General features: G+C 56.1%; 9 protein-coding genes across 9 annotated transcripts; 4 read left to right on the top strand and 5 right to left on the bottom strand.

Moving 5' to 3' along the window:
- Positions 1 to 52: 52 nt before the first annotated feature.
- Positions 53 to 1497, top strand: GGS23DRAFT_548309 (protein translocase SEC6). The gene is made up of 3 exons (XM_051515140.1): positions 53 to 395; positions 594 to 680; positions 790 to 1497. The coding sequence occupies exons 1-3, from the start codon at positions 314 to 316 to the stop codon at positions 828 to 830; spliced, it is 210 nt and encodes a 69-aa protein (XP_051376125.1). The 5' UTR covers positions 53 to 313; the 3' UTR covers positions 831 to 1497.
- Positions 1311 to 4206, bottom strand: GGS23DRAFT_548305 (WD40 repeat-like protein). Its single transcript, XM_051515139.1, has 5 exons — positions 3503 to 4206; positions 3300 to 3437; positions 2917 to 3242; positions 1732 to 2845; positions 1311 to 1653 (listed from the first exon to the last, which is right to left on the bottom strand). Exons 1-5 carry the CDS (start codon positions 3711 to 3713, stop codon positions 1472 to 1474), a joined length of 1971 nt encoding a protein of 656 aa, XP_051376124.1. The 5' UTR covers positions 3714 to 4206; the 3' UTR covers positions 1311 to 1471.
- Positions 4207 to 5155: 949 nt separating this feature from the next.
- On the top strand, positions 5156 to 6497 carry GGS23DRAFT_176730 (uncharacterized protein). The gene has a single exon (XM_051511595.1). It carries the CDS (start codon positions 5436 to 5438, stop codon positions 6249 to 6251), a length of 816 nt encoding a protein of 271 aa, XP_051376123.1. The 5' UTR covers positions 5156 to 5435; the 3' UTR covers positions 6252 to 6497.
- Positions 6498 to 6540: 43 nt separating this feature from the next.
- Positions 6541 to 7759, bottom strand: GGS23DRAFT_548270 (CBP4-domain-containing protein). The gene is made up of 4 exons (XM_051515138.1): positions 7577 to 7759; positions 7201 to 7522; positions 6867 to 7051; positions 6541 to 6688 (listed from the first exon to the last, which is right to left on the bottom strand). Exons 2-4 carry the CDS (start codon positions 7245 to 7247, stop codon positions 6549 to 6551), a joined length of 372 nt encoding a protein of 123 aa, XP_051376122.1. The 5' UTR covers positions 7248 to 7522; positions 7577 to 7759; the 3' UTR covers positions 6541 to 6548.
- On the bottom strand, positions 7197 to 7759 carry GGS23DRAFT_176806 (uncharacterized protein). Its single transcript, XM_051511596.1, has one exon. The coding sequence runs from the start codon at positions 7685 to 7687 to the stop codon at positions 7256 to 7258; it is 432 nt and encodes a 143-aa protein (XP_051376121.1). The 5' UTR covers positions 7688 to 7759; the 3' UTR covers positions 7197 to 7255.
- Positions 7760 to 8021: 262 nt separating this feature from the next.
- Positions 8022 to 9711, bottom strand: GGS23DRAFT_548264 (uncharacterized protein). Its single transcript, XM_051515137.1, has 3 exons — positions 9445 to 9711; positions 8646 to 9382; positions 8022 to 8560 (listed from the first exon to the last, which is right to left on the bottom strand). The coding sequence occupies exons 2-3, from the start codon at positions 9048 to 9050 to the stop codon at positions 8417 to 8419; spliced, it is 549 nt and encodes a 182-aa protein (XP_051376120.1). The 5' UTR covers positions 9051 to 9382; positions 9445 to 9711; the 3' UTR covers positions 8022 to 8416.
- A 1277-nt stretch (positions 9712 to 10988) lies between these two features.
- GGS23DRAFT_176588 (uncharacterized protein) lies at positions 10989 to 14275 on the top strand. Its single transcript, XM_051511594.1, has 3 exons — positions 10989 to 11684; positions 11730 to 14045; positions 14117 to 14275. The coding sequence occupies exons 1-3, from the start codon at positions 11225 to 11227 to the stop codon at positions 14248 to 14250; spliced, it is 2910 nt and encodes a 969-aa protein (XP_051376119.1). The 5' UTR covers positions 10989 to 11224; the 3' UTR covers positions 14251 to 14275.
- A 541-nt stretch (positions 14276 to 14816) lies between these two features.
- Positions 14817 to 16554, bottom strand: GGS23DRAFT_548258 (uncharacterized protein). The gene is made up of 2 exons (XM_051515136.1): positions 15981 to 16554; positions 14817 to 15819 (listed from the first exon to the last, which is right to left on the bottom strand). The coding sequence occupies exons 1-2, from the start codon at positions 16184 to 16186 to the stop codon at positions 15510 to 15512; spliced, it is 516 nt and encodes a 171-aa protein (XP_051376118.1). The 5' UTR covers positions 16187 to 16554; the 3' UTR covers positions 14817 to 15509.
- Positions 16555 to 16898: 344 nt separating this feature from the next.
- On the top strand, positions 16899 to 17278 carry GGS23DRAFT_592723 (uncharacterized protein; the record flags this gene model as incomplete). The annotated part of the gene is made up of 2 exons (XM_051517921.1): positions 16899 to 16984; positions 17107 to 17278. The coding sequence occupies 2 exons, from the start codon at positions 16899 to 16901 to the stop codon at positions 17276 to 17278; spliced, it is 258 nt and encodes an 85-aa protein (XP_051376117.1).
- Between the last annotated feature and the right edge of the window lie 711 nt (positions 17279 to 17989).

Here is a 17989-nt window from a genome sequence, read left to right as displayed (position 1 = left end):
TTAGGTACCCTTGTACCTAGCTGGCAATCTGGCCGCATCCCATCAACCACGTAACAATTTGGCTTGAATTTCACCACATGCCACACATCGCTACCTACCTCCTACCTCTCTCTACTATTACCGTCCCCCCCGTCGCGACAACAATATTTCCAAGTCCATACCTCCCTCTCTCTCTTCCTCGTCGCTCCCTGAACCTCAAAACCAACGAATTGCTGCTTTCCCGCAATCTCCCCGTCCTTCTCTCTTCTCGACACCGACCAATTGTCACTCTACAGACGGAAAACCACTACCCTCTTCCTACCCACGAGAGAAGATGTCGGACGTGCATGACCTCCTCGAAATCCCCCGGGACTTCATCAAGGACGGCACCCAGTTCATGACGCGGTGCACCAAACGTACGTCCTCCCCCAATTTATCGATCCCCCCCGCCCAGACCAGCTGCCTTCCCTGTCTAGCCCTCGCTGCCGTCGTCGCTGCCATCGCGTGGACAGGATCCAGCGCAAGGGGAGCGCGATGCGAGCGCGAAGGCGAGGATGTAAGCGGGAAACGGGGATATCGCAGGACACGTACTAACGCAAACGCTATCTACGCAGCGGACCAGAAGGAGTTCGTGCAGATCTGCAAGGCTGTTGGCGTCGGCTTCCTGGTCATGGGCGCGATAGGCTACGTGATCAAGCTGAGTATGAACTACCCCCTCTTGCCTTCTTCCCCCCCTTTGTATCCGCCCGCCTTGCCTTGCGGTCCGCACTCCCCATGCCAAAGGGATCGCCTGCTGACGCCTCCACGTAGTCCACATTCCCGTCAACAACATTCTCGTCGGCGCTGCGTAAACTCGGTTGTGAAAATATCCTCCCTAGGGACCGAAGCTTTATCGCGAATCGAATAGACCCCAAGAAGAAGGGGTGAAAAGGCGATAAAAAAGTAGCGGGTTTAAACCCAGGACACGGAAGGCGGGAGTTACTGCCGAAGTCGGTGATAAACCACGACGACGATGATGACAACTCGACAGGAGACGGTGATGCAAAAAGTCGATGAACGAAAACCGCAAATAAGATACTTACATTACACGTAATATGTACTATAAACTACGGGTTTGCCTCCCGACAATAACGTGATACTAAACGACCCATCGTCGTCGTGGCTGACGACGTCGAGAATATGAGTGAGCTAGTGCCCGAGTCAACCAGATCGGCCGCATCTGGATTGGGCAATCAATGGTTATTTCCTATGGAACTACAATTGTCGAAGGCCGTGACAGAAACGAGCGTTAAATCTGGTTACCGAGGTAGTAATAATTCCAGCCGTCAACACCTCGAGCGCCTTTTCCCCAAACCCCTTTGTTACGCCCTAGAGTATCTCGTATCTCAAGTCCGCTCCGTCGTTCGAGAAATCGCGATGAGGTTGTGTACATGTGTGTGTGTGTGTGTGTGTGCTCGCGCTCGCGCTCGTAAGCCCTTTGCGTCGCCGATGTCTAGAAGTCGATTTCCTCGTCGTCTGACTCTCTGTTGGCGCCCCTCGTACCCTCTCTCATGCGTCGGAGTTTCTCGTCGTATCCGGTCCCCATCCGGGGCTCTCCCTCATCGCGCGAAGACTCGTTGTACGAGTGCAGCGTGACCGTGCCGTAGGCGGTGTCCCACCCATTCAAGGACGAGGCTGCATCCCCAGAATTAGCGATTTCCCCTTCTGCGTACCAAGTATCAGAGTACGGGAACGGATTCGGACTAGACTTACCGGCAATGAAAGGCGCAGTAGGATGCCAGCTCGCATCCCTAACGACCGTGGTCCACTCGCCGCGGTCGCGCGAGCGGTTGTAGCGGCGATATGGGGTAGGTTGCGGTCTCGATCGAGACGACGAGGCCTTAACGTCGATGACGCTTGCTATGGTCGCGTCTAGGTTGTAGACGTAAACCTTGCCGTCGTGGCTGCCCGAGTACACGTAACGGGAGTTCGTGCTGCTAGGCGGCGAGAAGTGACAGCGAATGAGCGTGCAAAGGACCTGGTGGCCCCGGAAAGTAACTACCGAGTTGTCGTTCGGATGTGGGAACCAGTGGTTCTCGTCGTACATGTCCCATCGGTAATCAAAGTCGCGAGATCGAGTGTATTGTCTGGGGTTGAGCTCTGCGCAACGTGCTGTCGAGTACATCATCTTGAGATCCCAGAGCTTCATGCTCTGATCCTTACCGTTACTGAGGAGATAACGACCATCATCTTTGCTATCAATGTACGTGAGACCCTCGATGTGGCCGATGAAGGCGCCGGCTTCCCGGCGATCGCCCATGCTACGACGGTCCCAGACCTTGATCGTGGCATCGTCACTGCCCGAGTAGAGGATGTGCGGAGAGGACTTGTCGGCGAAACAAACGGCGTTGACGTCGTCCTCGTGGCCGCTGATGGTATGCAAGACGCTTCGGGATTCTATGTCGTAAACCACTATGGAGTTGGTGTTGGTTCCGGCAACTAATTCCCGTCCGTCACCGGAGAACCGAATGGAGAAGATGCCGAATCTACCGCTCCAGCCCACGTTGCGCTGGGCTAAATTCAAGATGTAAGGGTCACCTGTGTCGTTGGGGTCGGTCGGTGCCAAACAGACATTGGGTTGGATCGAAGTGTAGGCTAGCCATTTGTTATCGGGGCTCAAGGACGCATCCGTCAATGTCCAAGACCCGAACGAGAAAGAAACCGTCTTGTAATGCCTCCAGTCATAAGGATTAGAAGTGTCGTACATGCGGACCTTCATGTCCTTCACGCAGGCAAAGAAGAAATTACCATCGTCCGAGAACTGGCCGGAGTAGACATTGTCGTCGTAATTGATAACCATCTCTGCGTCCGAACTGGGGATCATCGACTTTTCAGGGCGTTAGCATATATGGCGGCGCTAGGCTAGAGAGGATAGGGAAAGAGTGCAGAAAGCTTCACCTGTGCCATCATGGCTTGATTGATTCGGCGGCCGGTCCTATCCCCTATTCCCAGCTCGCGGTCCAAAATCCGACGGGCTAATTGCTTCTTGGACCGTATAGGGCTCGCTATGTCGTTCGCGCCGAAGGCGCCGGAGTTCATGAGCTCTCTCCCCTTTTCGCTCGGAACCTTGGGGAACTTATGCGGGTCTGGCTGAGGGTGCGATCTTCTGTAAAAGATCTGGCGGGCATCGCCGTCGGCATTGCTCAACACCGCCTGCCCGAGGTTAGACCTCCGGAGGAAGTCAAGGACCTGACGCCGCGACAATAAGCCGGTGTTGCGGCCTGCTACATGCATCGGTCAGCAGAGCGAACAGTCGGCAGAGGATACCTATAGAGATGCACCACTTATTAAATCAATAAGGCGCTGCTGCATATCAGCGTGTTGAGGGCCAGGCGATCGCGAACGCTCCCTGCTGCCGGCGTCGCCGTCGTCATCATCTTCTACATGAACGATGAATTGAATGTCGCCTTCCTCGGCGTCTAGGTAGGTACATGTGTGCATTAGTCCGTAAGTTGTTCTTAGGCACGGTGGCATTCGTACGTACCGTGGAACTCATCCTCGTCGCCAAACAGGTCGTGGCTCATGTCATCCTCGTCTAATTCTTCTTCTTCTTCTTCCTCGTCGTCGTCGTCGTCTTCCTCGTAGTCGGGATCATGGTCCTCATCCTCTTCATCCTCGTCGTGATCCTCCGCGTCGACGAAGATATCCGGATAAAGCCCCGCCGCGTCCTCGTACGCAGACCCCGACCCGCTCATAGTGCGTAGGCTGGAAGGTAATCTGTTCGCCGGTCCAACGGTGGGGGTGACGAGGTGAGGGCGGAGATCAGTAGGTTACTTAACGAAGGATAGGTTCGATTCCTAACAGCGCTACTCGGTAGTCTTCGTTGTTTCGCTCATCTAGAGGATGGTGATATAGGTAGGTAGGAAGTTAGGCCGGGAGTTGGCGGGTAGAGAGAGAGCTTGGCTCCGATAAGTTGCGCTTTGGCGGGGTGTCTGATGTGGGAGGTGAATGAAAGGTCATCCTAACGGATTACCCACCCACCGGATGAAGAGCAGGCCAATAGGTAATCAATGTCACCTTACGTGTATGTGTGTCGGCTTTTAGGCCGGACTTAAGAACCGCCAGCAGATAGCACTCAGTGGGGTGGTGGGCTGTATGAGTATACCTTAGGTACCTCCTCTAGGTAGGTAGGTAGGTAGGTACATAACCTGCCCCAAAACAGCCCTGGTCTGGTGCCTGACAGGTACCTACCAGGCTTTGAATGGGATGGAAATTGGAAGCTTGAGATCGGAGTAGGTATACCTGGTATCTCTGAGTTGAAGCATTCATTGCCTCTGCCGCCGAAATAAGCACTGCACTGGGTAAAATCTACCTCCTCGCCATCAAAGGCAACTCTTATAGAGGCACCCAGGTAGATTAGATAACAGTACCTATGTAGGTGGGTAAGGCGAAGACCAGCTTAACAGCGACTCAGCGTTGGTAAACCACCTGTGAAGATTGAACAGTTCGTACACCTACCCCCTCGTACTTACAGGGTAAAGCAACCTCACCAACCCCCCATTTGAAAGAGGGGCCTAGAGAGAGAGGATGCTATTTCGAACGAGATGTCGCGATAGGTAGAGAGGAAGGACGATGCTGTGTTTTTATTTATTTCGTTGCCGCCGACCCGGCCTCTCTACCTACAGGTCGCTACTGTTTGGTCCATTTTCCAACCTACCGATGTGGGTAATTCTGCCCGACGGAACACTGAAAATCCCTTACACCCGTTCGTCCTTCTTTCCTGTCGCACTCGCTCGGCTCGTGCCCGAAGTCGCGACGCTACGTCGCGCACGTTGGTGTTTCCCTGCGATTGACGTTGACGATGCTGGCTCCAGGAAGTTTCCGCCGTGGCATGGGAGAGAGGATTTAGACGATTAGTTGCTCGCCGACTCGCTGCCCACCCCTATATCATCCCGTCCGCACCCTCCTTTCGACCATCGCTTCCACCCCGAAACGTTCTACCTCCGAAACGTTCTCCCTTCTTATCTGATACACCCCGCCCGCACCCGTAACTATGGCCACTGAGCCTCACGAAGAGCTGATAGCCTGGGCCACCGAACACGGCGTCAGGCTCGATGGCATCGCGCCGCGACGTATCCCGGGCCGGGGCATAGGCCTAGTTGCGACGCGCGCGATCGAGGTCCGTCACCGCCCCTGCTCGTCGCCGGATGATGCGCGGCGGCTCCCGGACGGGGAGACCCGCTTGCCGTGCCTATGTCGTGAGCGTCTGCTAATCTGCCCCTCAGCCCGAGGAGGTCATCCTCGAGGTGCCGACGGCCTGTCTCCGCAGCGTGGACACGGTCCCGAAGCCGGTGTCGCGCCGGCTCCCCAAGACGCTCACCGTCCACGGCCTGCTGGCGGCGGACCTCGCGCTGGACCGCTCGGCCAAATATGCGGTGTGGGACGCGGTGTGCCCGGCTCCTGAGGACTTCGCCGGCATGCCTCTGGTCTGGCCGGCGGAGTTGCGCGCGCACCTCCCCGCCGCCGCGCGCGCCCTGCTCGCGAAGCAGGAGGCCAAGCTGCGGAGCGACTGGGCCACGGTCTCGGCGGCTTACCCGCAGCTCGCCGAGGCCCGCTACCGCTACGCCTGGCTGCTCGTCAACACGCGCACCTTCTACTACGTCAACGCGCGGCTCGAGAAGCGCGCTAAGGACGACCACATGTGCCTGATGCCCGTCGCCGACCTGTTCAACCACGGCGACGAGGGCTGTAACGTCGCCTTCGACGCCGACGGCTTCTCCATCAAGGCCACGCGCGCGTACGCCGTAGGCGAGGAGGTTAAGATCTGCTACGGCCCCCACAGCGGCGACTTCCTGCTCGTCGAGTACGGCTTCGTCATGGCCGAGAACCGGTGGGACGAGATCCGCCTCGACGACGCGCTGCTGCCGAGGCTAAACGCCCGGCAGAAGGAGAGGCTCGAGGGAGTCGGGTTCCTCGGCAAGTACGTGCTCGACCGCGAGACCGTCTGCCACCGGACGCAGGTCGCGGTGAGATTGCTATGCTGCAGCGTCAGGGAGTGGAAGCGGTTTGTGGACGGGGTAGACGACGGCGAGAGCAGCCAGGCCGACGCGAACCGGCTGATTGTCGAGCTCTTACGAGAACTGCGGCACAACGCCGAGAAGACGGCCTCCCAAGTGGAGGCCTCGGAGTTGGGCGACCCCCCGCAACGAGAGGTGCTGGCACAGCGGTGGCACTCGATCCGGGACCTGGTCGATACGAATATAGCACTCCTCGACACAAATAATTCTAGCTAAGCGGAAGAGAATTTGTTCGGCCACACCCCGTCTGATTCGCGAGGGTTGGCGCAGTAAACATTGATGAGGGTTTTCGGTAGTAGATACCTACCTAGGTATCAATTAATAGTACATGGCAAGTCACCAACTTGACTTGCGCTGGCGGAGCTTTTCCCCAGGCGCCACATCATGCTGTCGTACCTGTCTCTCATGCTCTTATGCCTCCTGTTCGAGTCTCTTCCCCCCCTCCCATTTTTCCTTGTTCCCTATCCCAACGGCCCTCTGTATACATAATAATTTGGCGCGTAACCGCGATCCCTAGCTGTCGGTTTTCGGCGGCAAACCCACCTCCTTTCTCATCGCCTCTTTCCGGTTCTTCGCCTCTTCGGCTTCGAGAGCTTGCTGCCGCAGCTTCTCCTCCTTACGCGTGCGCATGTCCTCTTCTTGCACCGCCCATACTGCGGCATGTCAGCTGGTTGCCCACGCGCGGGGGCTCTGCTTCCCAATAGTAGGTATCCCCTACGGCCGGGCCGGATCCTAGCAGGCGCGCACGCGCATCCACGCCTGGCACGGAACGCACGGCTCGCCTGAACAGGGCACGGGGCGAGAGGAGCTGGGAGGACGGGCTGCACGTACTTGGCTTGTTCGATTTGGCGTACTCCTTAAGCTGGACTACGTAATCGTCGAATTCCTTCTCGCGCTCATACCGGCGGTCGAGGCTCTTCTTCTGCAGGTCCGGGTTGTACCTGAGGAAGAGCTCCTCGTCGGTCGGCTGCACCCAGTAAACGAAGGCGGGGCCGCCGACGCACACCACGCCACCGCTATCGCGCGTTAGCCCAGGCGTATCCGGTCTACTTGCTGCGTCGACCGTCCCCATCGCTGGCGACTTTCGGGGGCAGGGCTGAGGAATTTGACAAAGGGAGATTGAACGAGGGGGGGGGAGGGGGGAGGGACGATGCGGATTACTTACATGCCCAACATCTTGAGCCATAACCCGAGCCTCCCTGATCGAGCCATGTTTTCAGTTAAAATTGTACGTTGAATGTGCCGGGTTGATGAAGGGCATATCGACGATGAAAGTTGCTGCGCTTGGTCCTATCGATGACGAAACTTGCTGTCTTAGGTGTCTCCGGGGTCTGTGCATAAAATGCATAGGCGACGATTTGTGACCGAAAGAAATGTGTATGTGGCGGCTCCGAAAACATCAAACCCCCTCCATTCCATTGGGCCTTGTCCCATATCAACCGCCATCCCCACAATGCCGCATCTCGCCCAAAAGGAAAGAGAGGTACCTGGGGTATTCGGTTAGTAAGGTTAGGTACATGAACCGCCTGGTGTATCCGTACCGGGTACGTGTAGGCCTCACTAAGACATCTAACGATACCTGCTAATCCCCCGAGACAGCGGAAAAAGGGAAAGGAAAGGAAAACACTCGGAATCCTCGGGACTTGTTTCATCTCGGGGGTTTTATTTATTTATTTAAGCAACGTACGTGTAGAACTAACTAATATGTACCAACGTTGCGAGGCTACTCCCCGGCTCCCCGGGGGTTCCCTCGGCCTTCTCGTTGGGTTCCCGACGATACACCAGTAGATCCCTTTAGGCCATTACCTACCTATATACCTTGTAGCCCACAGGAGGTAGTCAGCTTCAGACAAGCATTAGGTAAGGAAGCACCAGGGATGTAAAACGTCCACCCTATAGGTGCAGCGGGAGTTCACGTAGGTAGGTACGTAGTATAGGAGGCATGTATTCGAGTTGGGTCCGCCGCCGGAACGCCAAAGCCATACGGGCAGAAGCACAGCTTAGCTTAGGCCCCCACGATGGGCCTTCCGGTGGCTTGGATTGTCTTCTATCTCGCGCCGCCGGTTTCCTTGGGTTTCCTTGGGTTCTGATGGCCGCAATTTTCTCATCCGCGCTATAAATGGGAACTTCATCTGCTCGTGTCTCCAATCCCGCCGACCTACGCGCATGTACTGCGTTTAAAATAGGTGAAACCGACAGGATGCCACTAATAAGCGTTAGAGCAGGCGTTCTACAGCATCTACTAGGCACACAATGCAGCATGTACGTCTGATAAATGGCCTGCCTTTTGCCCTTCGGGAGTGGCCAGTTTGTCTGCTGCAACGCGCTGTTTTATGGTTACGCTGGCATCCTCGATTCCCCCGCTGGCCGGTTTTGCTGCCTCAGCGTGAGGGCATGGCAACTGGCCACCTCGTCCACCCAAGCCTCCCGGCAATCCAATATGGGGGATAGCCACACCTCATCGAGACATACGTCACACCTATGGCCAGGGGAGCGCGCGAGATTGAGAGCGAGAGGGTTTTGAAGTAGGTTTGTCAAGTAAGAAGTCGTTTATCACTCCGGTAATTTACGCATTTGATCACCATGTGCTCAAACAGGAACTAAACACAGCACACCCTTAGCGAGCCTGCCCATGTAGGTAGTGTACACGTAGGTAGGGCTTACCAGGTTATTGTCACTTGGGTTTCGGCAGTGCGAGTGAACGTGGAGATTCCGACAAGGGCAGATGAGGCTGGCCTCATCGCTGCCAGGTACCCGAGGCAGCTGGCGTGCCAATTGGTGGCCGCGAGGATATCGGCCCTGGCTAGTTTCAAGACAGCGCTGGGACAGGTGCTGCAGGTGCCCCGAGAGTGGTGTTGTCTTGAGATGTGACGGATCCATTTCCACGTTTGGACATACTTGCGTAGGTACGCTACACTTGCAATACACATAGGTATTAGCAGACGAGCACGCGAGAATCCGGGAACCGAGTAGGTATATAATACCCGTATAGTATATATATATATGGGTGCCCATTGAATCCGAGCAGAGGATAATCTGGACAGCTGAAATGAAGGTGGGATTTCCAATGTTAAGCTGACTAGCTGGATATTGCAGTACTCCCCTCTCCTCGTTGCGATATGCAATATTACCACCCACATTGTTCGTTATGGGTGCTGCCGTGTATCCATCCCCGTTTTATTTGGACAAACCATAGCCGTCGAGAGAGTCACGAAGTCGGACCGGTCCGGCTGAGAGGTGATTGCTGTGCTAGAGAGCCAGCTGGTTGCACGGGCGATTACTGAAAGGATGGCATTCTCAGAAGGATGAGAGACAGCTAGAGAGAGAGAGAGAGAGAAATCTCCCTCCCAATTCTGAGGTCAGCATCTCAGACTGCTGCTGCATCAAGTAAATGTACCAAGGTACTTACTACCTGTACTCATACACATCGGGTGGGCCAGTCCCTCAGGCCAGGGACTCAGAGTGCTAGGAGGTACTAGCACCGCCAAGCTCCCCCGCAGGTAGGTCGCCTTAATTTTGTAGCGGGTAACACGGACATTGAGATGGAGTTTGCCTACATGCACCTATGTGTAATGTATTCTGTGTGTACCTGAAGGTGCCGAGGTGCCTAATGTAGGTAAGTCAGGTCTAAGAGGTCTAAGAGGTCGGTTAGGCAGACAGCATAGGATTATATACCGGAGGCATGATTTGCATCCTGAGTCTGTGGGCAAGTCCGCAACCCTATATATTTTCCTAATAGGGCGTACGACAGGTACCTCAGGTACCTGATGACTTTGGACAGGTCCTCCGGATGTGCCTACACTCGGATATCTTTGCCGGCGCATATTACCTCAGGTTGGGTGTCTTAAATTAGGTACCTAGGTACCTAGCCTCCTAGGTCGGTACTTTACACTAGGGTTGGCTTTAACGGGTTACTAGGGGATGAGAGCGGAGGGGCGGGCCGCATAGGTACCTACCTGCACACGTCGATGTACCTCCTTGCGTGGACGGATGTACCGTCTCGATCAAATCGATAGCGGCATGATAAGATTGATGCATGTCGTAGGTGGGAACGTTAGGTAAGTAGGTACCTACTAGTAACGTCGGATAGGTAGTAGCCGTCCTGGGTAGCACATGTACCTTGCGTATGGGTGATATCTTTTTTGTTATTATAGGACCTATATCCGTCCCATCCATTCTGCACGGGGACCAGCAGATTGCAACCATCTCAACCATTTCTCTCTCCCTCCCCCCCCCCAAATCTCTAAAAAAAACACTGTAGCCATAATTATCTTGGTCCGGAGCAGACAACCATATTTAATAACAACTGAGGTATTTGCCATCGGCCCTACCAGAAACCCGGGTGCGCTGGTGGTTTTACTGACCCGGAACCTCGCCCACCAGCCTTACCGAATATTTAATTTCGTCGCTTGCCATAAACCTATTCTCGTCGTCACTGGACCGCCGCAGACCTTTGGTGGTGCGCCATTCATTGCCCTTGCCGCGGCCTCGAGGCATAAATCATATATCCGGCCCAGCTCGGTCCAGGACACGGCACGACACGCCAAAGGGGCTTAAGGACCGCCCCCCCCCCCTCGTCTAGCAATACTGCTCTCCTAATTCATCACTGTCGCGCGCTGGTTGGGTACAATGTCTTAACATCGTTGCCTTCCTTTGGCATGACAACCCCTTCGAATTCACCCCTCTTCGCTCGCCGACAGCGTTAATTCTACCCGTTGCCTAGGGCAGTGTGCGTTGTCACCCGGCTGTCTTCCTACTACCCTCTGCGACTCATGCCCCGGGCACGCCTCGGGCAACGCCGGCCAGCCAATCCTAAGTCCTGACTGGTCGCGTTTCTGCTGACACTGGCTTGCCGAAACTGACGATCGTGACGGAGCCGAAACGCTCAGGTACCAACTGGGGGATCTGCCACTAGACACCCTTGCGACAAATTCGAAGTCTCTCCCCCGTCCTTTCTGTTCCCTACCCGGCCTCATTTAACACTTGCCTGACGCCTATCTTAACCTCGATACGCTTGTTTCCGCACGACCTTGAACGACGAACAGGAACGACGAGGAACACGGCGCAGAGAACGGCTATACCTCTCGAGAGGTAGCTGAGGAGTGTTGATCATTCTCATCCTCGGGATAGCCACGCCCTAGAGTATCGCAGCCCGCCAGAATCAATTTTCCAACCTTCCGATATTCGAAATGGCATACAACAACGGCGGGTATCAGGACCAGCAGCGGCCCTATGCAGGACCGGCAGCACGAGCACCCCGCGGGCCACCTGGAGGGGGCTACCCTCCGGCACCACAACAATACGACCAGTATCAAGACAACTACGATTATGGTTACGATCAATACGATAATGGTTATGGACAGGATTACGGCCCTCCACCGCAAGACATGGGCTATGGCAGAGGTCCACCGCCCCCTAACCGGGGTTATCCGCCCCAGGACATGTACGGACCTCTCGGACCTGGCGGTCTTGGCAGGGGAGGCCGTCCTCCTCCGTCTGGTGCTCCCCCCAGGGGGGGAGGACCGATGCGTGGGCCCCCTTTCCCCCGCGGTGGTGGGCAGGCCCCGGGTCCTGGTAGAGGATATCCGCCTCTCGGCCGAGGTGGTCGACCAGGACCCCTCGAGCGATCGGCTACCTCGGACTTTAATGGTAAGGGGATAAAATAAGACGGGAGGCTGCAGCTAATCTTCGTAGGCAACCGTCACCCGCCTCCGATGGCAAGCCCGAACGAACATGATTTCGGTAGTCCATTCCCCGTATTTCCCGGACATGCCAGGAGGACCGATCTGGACGAGGAGAACGAAATCTTACACAAGATGGGCGGGATTGATCTTAATGGGGCGAGGGCGCCGATGTCTCCGCCAAACAACGCTGGTCCTGGAAGAGGCGGACCTAGAAGGGCGCCATCTATGGACGAGTACGGGCGTCCATCTATGGATGGTCAAAGAGGTGGGAGGGGAGGTCTTCCCCCACAAGGCCCCCCCCAAGGTCCCCCCCATGGGTATCCGGACCCAAGACGTGGCCCGCCGCCCGATCAGGACTATGGATATCACGACAGCGGATATGGTCCCCCGATGTCGCCTACCAGAGATGGATTTGGACCTCCTCCCAGAAGCATGACAATGCCTGCTAATAACGACTACATGCGGAATGCTATGCCTCCACCGCGCATGGATGGCCCCCCCTATAATGGCCCCCCAGCACGTAATATGCCTCCCCCTCAACGGCCATCCACCGCCCAGGGCGGCCGGCCCCCTCCTCAGAGGACGTATCCTGACCAGGGCCCGCCGGTACAATTCAATAACGGAGGCTTGCAACCTCCGGGCTGGAACGATGAGCCGGACCGTTCTTCCTTTGGCGACTTCTACGATTCTTACTACGACCAGGGACCGGGTGGTGAACAATACCCTCCCGGTCCGCCCGGTCCGCCCGGTCCGTCTGGTCCGTCTGGCCCACCTGGCCCTCCGGGCCCTCTTGGCCCGCCCGCGCCCATCGGTCCACCTGGTCATGGAAACCATTTCCAGGAAGAGATCCCGGACTTCAACGCCGTTCCGTCGCAGCGCCCGCGTGAGTCTCTTGAGCAGCATATGACCACCGGCCAGCCTGGAATGCCTCAACCCGGCCCTGGTCGACTGCCCGAAATGTCGAGAGCTAAATCGCAGCCGAACTTACGTGAGCCCCAAGCTGCTATTTTCGAAATGGCCGGCGATATGCCACCTGTACCAGAGGGCGGGTTCCAAGCATACAAACCTCCAAGCGCAGGCCCCGGTCTACCTGGAAACCCTGCTGCTATGAGGCAAAACTCACAAGGAGGATTCCAAGGCGGCCCTGGTTCCGGACATCCGGCTCCTATTCGTCCTGGACTCATGCCGAATTCAATGGTCAACATGAACGAGAAGCCGGCTCCCGTCCGTAACTATAACGAGAGCCCTTCTGCGGCTGCCGGAGCACAAGCCCGTTCTCCACCGCCGGCGCAGAATGGGGGACGGCCTGCTGGCGTTGAGAAGGTGCCGGTCACTATCGAGGAACTAGAGCGTCTCCGGGCTGCTATAAAAAACGATCCGAATGATCAGCAGTCGGCCCTCACGCTCGCTAAAAAACTCGTCGAAGCGGCAGATGTCCTCGTCCCCCGACTCCCCGATCCAAAGTCAAGGGCAAGATCCCGCGAACGGTACCTAGTGGATGCGCATAAGATTCTGAAGAAGCTCGTCAGCGCGCAAAATTCGGATGCGATGTTCGTCCTAGCAGACTGCATGGGCCGTGGCGTGCTAGGCGAGACTGACAACAAGGAAGCCTTCACACTTTACCAGTCTGCTGCGAAGCTAGGAAACGCTGCTGCAGCCTATCGAACAGCCGTGTGCTGTGAGCTAGGCAATGACGAAGGAGGCGGCACGCGTAAGGATCCGCTCAAGGCGATTCAGTGGTATAAGCGTGCTGCTACTCTAGGAGACACACCCGCGATGTATAAGGTTGGAATGATCTTGCTGAAGGGACTGCTTGGTCAGCCTAAGAACCCGCGGGAAGCTGTGGGGTGGCTGAAACGGGCCGCGGAGCGAGCAGATGCCGAGAATCCCCATGCCCTCCACGAACTAGGGCTCCTGTATGAGTCGGCGCAGCCCAATGATGCTATCGTACGCGACGAAGCCTATGCCTTTAAGCTATTCGAGCAAGCGGCTCAGCTAGGTTACAAATTCAGCCAGTTTAGAATGGGGTGTGCCTATGAGTACGAGCTTATGGGCTGCCAGAACAACCCGCGCCTATCCATTATGTGGTACAGCCGGGCCGCTGCTCAAGAAGAGCATCAGTCAGAACTGGCGCTTAGCGGTTGGTACCTGACAGGGAGCGATGGTGTCCTACAGCAAAGCGATACGGAGGCATACCTATGGGCGAGAAAGGCGGCTCTAGCTGGGCTGGCGAAGGCCGAGTATGCCATGGGTTATTTTACGGAAATCGGCATTGGTGTGCCCGCCAATCTAGAGGACGCGAAACGTTGGTATTGGAGAGCAGCAAGTGAGTTGATCTCGGGATATGAACGCAGTTATAAGTCTTCATATTTGCGTGTGTAACTAACGAGGACATAGGTCAGGACTTCCCCAAAGCCCGGGAGCGTCTGGAGGATTTGAAACGATCTGGCAAGAACGGGCCTCGTCAGCGGGAGCGCATTTCTCGAAGCAAGATGGGCAAACAACAGGAGGGCGAGTGCTCCGTGATGTAGGATGCTCGGGCCACACCCACCAAACTCCCAACCGACAGCTCATCGGGTAGTCAAGACGGAAACGAGGAGACATCACCAACTGGGCAGTCCCTGTTCAGCTTATCCTCCATGCCGAAAGCCCGGTCTCGCAAGACAGAACCGAAGCCCGCCAAGTCTAAGTTCTCAAGCAACCGCCAGGAACTCTCCGAGTTATTTTCCACTTTCATACCAAGATAGATCAGACGTCCCTTTAGAAGCCGATTCATAGGTTTGGGCGACTGCCCCGCACCGATGGCCTAGAGTGGGATGCGGAATTGGAAGATCCTTGCCTTAGCAGAGGACCGACATTTAGGGCTAATGCGCCTTGTTTCAGCATAGAACAGAGAAATAGGAGGGCTGGTCGCCCAACCTGGTCAGACCCGCGTTGTATAACATCGAGGTTATATGGATTTGATATTGTATGTTTTTTTTTTCTTCCCCGGGGCGTCAGATGAGGGACGTAGCCGTTTCCGGCGTTCTTAGATACCTGGCACTGCTTACTACTTAAAAAGTAATTGAGAAATACACTTATCCGATCGAGCGGATCTTGTCAACTCAAATAAAGCTCTTGACGTGATTCGTTGACTAGACAACACCTCCCCCCTTCCCTCCTCCCTTTCCCAGGAAGGGCTGCGCTCGGTTTTAGAGATTCGAGGCCTACTGATACTAGGGTGCGTCTCCGTTGCACTGAGTGCAGTTTGTGAAGCGTTAGGCAAGTAAGCAGTTAGGGCGAGCAGGTCCAGTGCTACAACTCAAAGCTATAATAAGCGAGTTCTCTGATCCGCGAGACTCTGCCAGCCGTGAGGACAAGAAATCAGGCAAATGATCGACTTCGATGAATTACACTACCGCGGGCTGGTAGCCCTGTTTTTCAGTCACTCGGGATTACTTAACCCGAGATCTGACGAGAGAGGCCTTCCCCCACGCCGTCTTCGTCTATGCTCCCTCAGGTCGGGTTGCGCCACCTGTCCTATCCTGGTACCCCTATGTAGTCTATGATGCCTTCCGCCCCCCGCCGTAGTGCTAATGAAATGTTCTCGAGTGTGTACTCGACCTCGAATCTACCAGTCGGCATGACGGGACGCAACCACTCTCCAGAGTAGTTGTTGTCGTCGTCGTTCCCTTCCCCCCATCCATCCTCTCCGCCACATCGAGGCTGCAGCGGGAGGGTCCCTTATCCGTTATCCGATCCGCCCCCCTCCGTATAAATAACTGAATGTATGGTTGAGCGTTGGGTGAGCTCACGACCTGACAGCCTGCTCGGCGGCGGGGGCGGCCTCGGCCTCGGCCTCGGCCTTAGCGGGGGCGGGCAGGTTCCTCTGGGAGGCGCGGTAGATGCCGATGCGGGCGAGCTGGGTGAGGCCGACGCAGCCGAGGAAGAAGTTGACGGCGGCGAGCAGGTAGTTGCGCGGGGTGATGATGTAGCACCAGCGGGTCCAGATGAGGCCGGTGGCGGTGAGCGCGCCGTTTTGCGTCAGCGAGAGCTTCTCGACCGGACGCGCGAAGTCGGAAATGCCGGCGAGGACGAGAACCCATTTCATGACGGGTGCCCTGTTCCGTTTTGGGGGGTTGTGCGCGCGCGCGCGCGCCAACGGGGTCACGTTAGCCGGAGTCGCGTGCCGCATACCTACGCATGTGGACGATGCTGTTTGCGCGGAGAGAAAGAGGGAGGGAGGGAGAGAGGAAAGACGGCGGATGGGTTGCGCGCTTACCAGAAGTGCACCGTCTTGAGGCCGATGGGGCTGTTCCACATGCGCTGGAACCAGGTCTGCGGCTGGGCGGCGGCGGCGTCGCCGGCGGACGCGGTGCTGGCGAAGCGTCGGCCGCCGCGGGAGAAGTTGCGGCGGAAGACAGCGCGGGAGGCCGCGGGGTGGAAGACGGGCCGGGCGCCGCGGAAGAGGGTGGCGGTGGGCGGCATCGTCTCGATATACTTGTGCGTAGGTCTGCTGCCAAGGTGATGACGAGTCCTCAACGGGCGGGATTTCGTCGCCTCCGATCTTAGTCCCGGGGGAAATGCGTTGATCTAGGCGTATGCGTTTCGGTGGTTTTTTACGGTCTGGTGGGTAGGGCTTCGGGAGAAGGGGAAAGGTGAGGACAGGAGAGTCTTCGAGCGAAGGGATATCGGATAAGGGAGAGTCGGAGAGGTAGGATAAAGAGGTTGAAGTCAGTCTGGTCGTGGCGCTTTGGGGAAGGGAGGGAATTTAGGTGAATGACGGTTTGTTAGTTGGGGATCCGGAGATAAGATTAGAAGACTAGCGCGGTTGGTTGGGAAAAGGTCCATTCGGAAGGTACCTAAATTGGTCTGTGTAAATGCACAAATGTTGAATCGTCAGCCTGCTACGGACCCAAAATTCGCAGATTACGCAAGGTACCGTTCCCCCAATTTGTGATTTATGCAGTTTTGACATTATGCAACATCGACGTCAGTCATCGAGCCCTCCAATCAACTAATCAGTTAACTAATCGGCTCACTAATCAGGCCCGGTGTCTCACTTCCGTAGACAACTGAGCAAACCCACCCCGTCCCGTGCCATCCCATCCCATCCGCCCAAGCTTCCGAACCGCCCCTCCCAGACGAGAACGCCGAATTGACCCGACCATCGTCCGTCGCAACGCTCCCGATCGCGAAGATGTCGAGCAAGTATGCCTTCGCGAAGGCTCTGAAAGAGGTCCGCTTTCTGTTCTGCCACACTGGAGAGGGTAGTGCTGCGACAAGGTGAGCGCGCGACATTCCGCCACGCGCACGCATCACGGGGCGTGGATCTACGTGTATCGGAGACGCTGCCGATTTACCAGACCAGCGACTCAGAGCTGACGAACCGTTACCTTGCTCGGCAGAACGTTCCTCACGAAGGCATACCCCACCATGAAGAAGAACAACCCGTACACGCCCATCCTGATGCGCGAGGCCGCTGGCACCTTGCCTAAGGTCTATGCGAGATATGGTCCGTCCTTCATCATCATCATCTTCTATTCTTCCGACGACAAGCTGCTGATCGCTCCGTGGTAGCATTTGGAAAGGAGACGAGCAAGTCGTTAGAAGGTGCCTATAGACCGGTTCACCCACGATGTTCACGCTTCAGGGCTAACGTATCGGCGCAACAGGACTCACAGACAAGCAAATCGAAGAGACCGTAACGCAGCTAGTACAGAACGAAGCGTGACAACCTCTAGCCGTGCGGGGGAGACGAACGGCACCGACGAATTGTGTTGTTAGAATAATGACTACGAACCTCGCGTGAATATACAAACCGCCGGACTTGCACGAGGAATACGGTCTATTCCGTCGTATCACTGGTCCGTAGTATTGGCCTTAGCACGGTATGGGTCTGCCTTCGTTACATTTCACTTCGTCTACGTAATGCACGAGCGGTCCGGCCAAGAGCTTTCAATTCTGGAGAAATCGCCTATCTGAGACCTATTGTACATGGTACTATCCCCCGAATCCTCCCTAATAATTCGGGCTTGCGCCGGGGAAACCCGGATGAATCCAGCCGGCATGAAAAGGGGTTAGGAGAACACGATAGGGAATAGTAAGGATATAAACAGCATCTCCCCTTCTGACATATGAAGGTGAGATTGCATCCTCCTTGGTTGCCTTCTCGCAAGCCGTCGGGTCATCGCCCTCACCTCCCTACAGCTCTGGAACAGGAACGCGAGGGGATGGCGAATACATAGACACGATGAGAGGCTATAGCAGGACTCGTATCGTACGAGCCTT

Source organism: Durotheca rogersii (assembly GCF_024521655.1).
Source record: "Durotheca rogersii strain YMJ 92031201 chromosome Unknown GGS23scaffold_2, whole genome shotgun sequence".
Classification (NCBI taxonomy): domain Eukaryota; kingdom Fungi; phylum Ascomycota; class Sordariomycetes; order Xylariales; family Xylariaceae; genus Durotheca; species Durotheca rogersii.
Note: the sequence above shows the minus strand (reverse complement) of the source record. Positions and strands in the feature narration are given on the sequence as shown.

What these genes read in the sequence shown, in the direction of transcription:
- GGS23DRAFT_548309 (XM_051515140.1), top strand. Translation starts at nt 314, where the DNA reads ATGTCGGACGTGCATGACCTCCTCGAAATCCCCCGGGACTTCATCAAG. An exon ending in CATGACGCGGTGCACCAAAC is followed by an intron (nt 396 to 593) that starts GTACGTCCTCCC and finishes CTATCTACGCAG; the next exon opens with CGGACCAGAAGGAGTTCGTG. An exon ending in AGGCTACGTGATCAAGCTGA is followed by an intron (nt 681 to 789) that starts GTATGAACTACC and finishes GCCTCCACGTAG; the next exon opens with TCCACATTCCCGTCAACAAC.
- GGS23DRAFT_548305 (XM_051515139.1), bottom strand. Translation starts at nt 3,713, where the DNA reads ATGAGCGGGTCGGGGTCTGCGTACGAGGACGCGGCGGGGCTTTATCCG. An exon ending in CGACGAGGATGAGTTCCACG is followed by an intron (nt 3,438 to 3,502) that starts GTACGTACGAAT and finishes GTACCTACCTAG; the next exon opens with ACGCCGAGGAAGGCGACATT. An exon ending in TACTGCGCCTTTCATTGCCG is followed by an intron (nt 1,654 to 1,731) that starts GTAAGTCTAGTC and finishes CTGGGGATGCAG; the next exon opens with CCTCGTCCTTGAATGGGTGG.
- GGS23DRAFT_176730 (XM_051511595.1), top strand. Translation starts at nt 5,436, where the DNA reads ATGCCTCTGGTCTGGCCGGCGGAGTTGCGCGCGCACCTCCCCGCCGCC.
- GGS23DRAFT_548270 (XM_051515138.1), bottom strand. Translation starts at nt 7,247, where the DNA reads ATGGCTCGATCAGGGAGGCTCGGGTTATGGCTCAAGATGTTGGGCAT. An exon ending in TGGCTCAAGATGTTGGGCAT is followed by an intron (nt 7,052 to 7,200) that starts GTAAGTAATCCG and finishes AACGCGCGATAG; the next exon opens with CGGTGGCGTGGTGTGCGTCG. An exon ending in CGCCAAATCGAACAAGCCAA is followed by an intron (nt 6,689 to 6,866) that starts GTACGTGCAGCC and finishes GACATGCCGCAG; the next exon opens with TATGGGCGGTGCAAGAAGAG.
- GGS23DRAFT_176806 (XM_051511596.1), bottom strand. Translation starts at nt 7,687, where the DNA reads ATGAAACAAGTCCCGAGGATTCCGAGTGTTTTCCTTTCCTTTCCCTTT.
- GGS23DRAFT_548264 (XM_051515137.1), bottom strand. Translation starts at nt 9,050, where the DNA reads ATGGGCACCCATATATATATATACTATACGGGTATTATATACCTACTC. An exon ending in GCAGGCTCGCTAAGGGTGTG is followed by an intron (nt 8,561 to 8,645) that starts CTGTGTTTAGTT and finishes TGACAAACCTAC; the next exon opens with TTCAAAACCCTCTCGCTCTC.
- GGS23DRAFT_176588 (XM_051511594.1), top strand. Translation starts at nt 11,225, where the DNA reads ATGGCATACAACAACGGCGGGTATCAGGACCAGCAGCGGCCCTATGCA. An exon ending in GGCTACCTCGGACTTTAATG is followed by an intron (nt 11,685 to 11,729) that starts GTAAGGGGATAA and finishes TAATCTTCGTAG; the next exon opens with GCAACCGTCACCCGCCTCCG. An exon ending in TTGGTATTGGAGAGCAGCAA is followed by an intron (nt 14,046 to 14,116) that starts GTGAGTTGATCT and finishes ACGAGGACATAG; the next exon opens with GTCAGGACTTCCCCAAAGCC.
- GGS23DRAFT_548258 (XM_051515136.1), bottom strand. Translation starts at nt 16,186, where the DNA reads ATGCCGCCCACCGCCACCCTCTTCCGCGGCGCCCGGCCCGTCTTCCAC. An exon ending in CTCAAGACGGTGCACTTCTG is followed by an intron (nt 15,820 to 15,980) that starts GTAAGCGCGCAA and finishes AAAACGGAACAG; the next exon opens with GGCACCCGTCATGAAATGGG.